Source organism: Mus caroli, chromosome 10 (genome assembly GCF_900094665.2).
Source record: "Mus caroli chromosome 10, CAROLI_EIJ_v1.1, whole genome shotgun sequence".
NCBI classification, from domain to species: Eukaryota; Metazoa; Chordata; class Mammalia; order Rodentia; family Muridae; genus Mus; species Mus caroli.
Window position 1 is genome coordinate 48,714,981 of NC_034579.1, and position 2,653 is coordinate 48,717,633.

A 2,653-nucleotide genomic window follows, 5' to 3' on the forward strand; every position below is an offset into this window, starting at 1 on the left:
AAAGGATTTTTCTGACAGGTGCTAAAAAAAAAAAAAAAAAAAAAAAAAAAAAGAACAAAGCAAGCTGAACAGCTCTCTCCTCTGAATGCTGTCTCAAACTCCTGCCACCATGATAGATTACCCCAGGGAACTCTGAGCTGGAATGTACCCTTCCTTCACTAAGCTGCTTTTGTAAGTGTTTTGTTACACTAAGTCACTCACATGATTACCTTGCCATACATGCACAGGTTGGAGTTCACTAGAATCAAGATCATTCCTCGGCTTCATGAGAACATGCAGAAGTGAAACTGATCTAGTTTGAACTGTGGTAGAAAGGACGGTGGGGATTAGTACCGTTTGGTGTTTGCCTTGGTTCTTATACAGCCAAGCAGATTTATTCACCATTGTCCTCTTGATATAAGTGCAAATATGCACAGGGAAAAGGCAAGTTGTCTCTGTATTTATAACCTTTTGACCCTGTGGATCCATGAAAGGTGTCCAGGACTTATAGCAATCTGTCGACCACACTGAGTGCAAGCTTTCTTTATGGGTCGAAGGCCTCTAGATGTAGGCTCAGCTACCAACAGGAGACATGGGGGTTAGCATGCCTCCCCTGCCACCACTAACATGTTCATTAAAAGAAGTACTTTTAAAAGAACAGTGAGGTATAATTATCCAAGTATATGTTATTTAACATGAAGCAGAAAAGAAAAAAAAAGCCAAAATTGGAGTACAAATGTAACGCCTTCGACATAGCTTGGCACCTCAGTTGCTTTCAATGGATACTTAACGTATCACGGCCTTTCCAAATTGGCTTGAGAACATTCCTTTTTACAAATTCCATGTCTTTATACCTCTGTTGGAAGTGATCTGAAGTGGGGGATTCTGGCATCAGAAGATGTGTTTGATACTTATTTCTGTTCTAAAGGTAAATCACTCACAAGAAATCTTTATCTGGTAGCTTAAAATTTTGAAGAGAAAGATCTCTGTCTGAGCTTCTAATTCTCCAAGTCAAAGTCAAGAGTGTCAGAAATGCAGTCTAGCTACTGCCCTGGGAAAAAGTATGAGTGTCATGTGCCCAGAGGAACCTCTTTCCTTCTAACCACACAGGCAACCTGCTGTAAGTAGAAGTCCTCACCACATTGGCCAGCTCTCCCTTTTCTGACTAATAGTTTCAAATATGCTTCTAACAATGCCAACAGAGCCCAGCTACCTGCGGAAAACAAGCTGTGTGCTTCCCCAGCAGCGCGCTTTGTAAGACTGGTGAAGATCCATCCCCCCTTCTCAACATTCCTTAATCTGAACTGCACTTGCCCTCCATCTGTTCCCCACACAAGAGTGAAAGCTCAGGGTTGGACTTACGTTGACCCCACTGTCCACTACTGGGGTTCAGATAGTTAGGATAAAGGCCTTCTGGTTTTTCCAGTTTGTTCAACACTGTTCGAATATTCATCACCTATAAAGGAAAAGGAATGTTAACGTGAAAATCTAAGAAAAAGTTCACATGCCATTCTCTCTCTCTCTCTCTCTATCTCTCTCTTTCTCTCTCTCATAGAAAAAAAGTTTCAGATATGAGAAAAATAATAGGAATAAGTGCATATAGTCATAGGTATTTACAACTCCAGGTCACAAATTGAGACTCCAGTCTCTATAAACAATAACTACATTTTTGGAATTATGCCTTTGAATAGGATGATATGGAAAATAAATAAATATAAATAGTATATCAAGAGAAGACAAATGGTGTGGGGAAAAATAAAAGAAAAGGAATTATACAAATCCCCTCACTGAGCTCCACCCACTCAGTGCAAGGGTATATGGAGAAGGGGAATAGTGAGGAGGGTGGAGTCTTCTCCCTCCCCACCCCCTTCCCCAACCCTTTGTGCAGAGGCACAAACAAGAGTTTATGGGAGCATTTATATGCTAAGAGACCCAGGACTGAAATCTACCTGGTCTAACCCCTAGCGGCAGATAGGTCTGTGACCACAATGTTAGAAATAAGGTTCTGTTCTGAGCCACTCCCCGAGGAATCTTTTTGCTGTGGAAGTGTGCGTCCTCTGAGGACAAGGTGGACAGGACAGGTGGTGAGGTGAGGTGGCCAGGCTATACTGTGGTAGTCAGGAAGTGTGGAAAGGTAGATGTGCTTGCAGGGAATTTCAATGAAGTGAAATAGAACTCTGTCACGGAATTTTGCTTAAAAGAGGTAAAAGCTAAAAGCCAAGTGGTGTGGTAATATTGTAATAGATGGGTTTGCATCTTGAAAACAAATCTAGCTGCATATGTAGCAGAAGATGGCCTAGTCAGCCATCATTGGGAAGAGAGGCCCCTTGGTCTTGCAAACTTTATATGCCCCAGTATAGGGAAACACCAGGGCCAAGAAGTGGGAGTGGGTAGGTAGGGGAGCTTTCAGGATAGCATTAGAAATGAAAATGAAGAAAATACCTAATAAAAAATTGGTAAAAGTTTTGGAAAGATCAGTAATTCAAGGCCCATATCTAAACATGATAAAAGCAATCTACAGAAAACCAGTAGCCAACATCAAAGTAAATGGTGAGAAGCTGGAAGGAATACCACTAAAATCAGGGACTAGACAAGGCTGCCCACTTTCTCCCTACCTATTCAACATTGTACTTGAAGTCCTAGCCAGAGCAATTCGACAACAAAAGAAGGTCAA

At 41.6% G+C, this 2,653-nt stretch overlaps 1 protein-coding gene across 2 annotated transcripts in view; it reads right to left on the reverse strand.

Annotated features, from left to right (window-relative positions):
* The window catches only part of Man1a1 (mannosidase alpha class 1A member 1), a 173,176-nt gene that overhangs the window by 27,557 nt on the left and 142,966 nt on the right, over nt 1–2,653 (reverse strand). For both annotated transcript variants that reach the window (XM_021173671.2, XM_021173672.2), the window contains exon 8: nt 1,342–1,435. In XM_021173671.2, the coding sequence (XP_021029330.1) occupies nt 1,342–1,435 (94 nt within the window). The remainder of the gene's footprint in view (nt 1–1,341; nt 1,436–2,653) is intronic.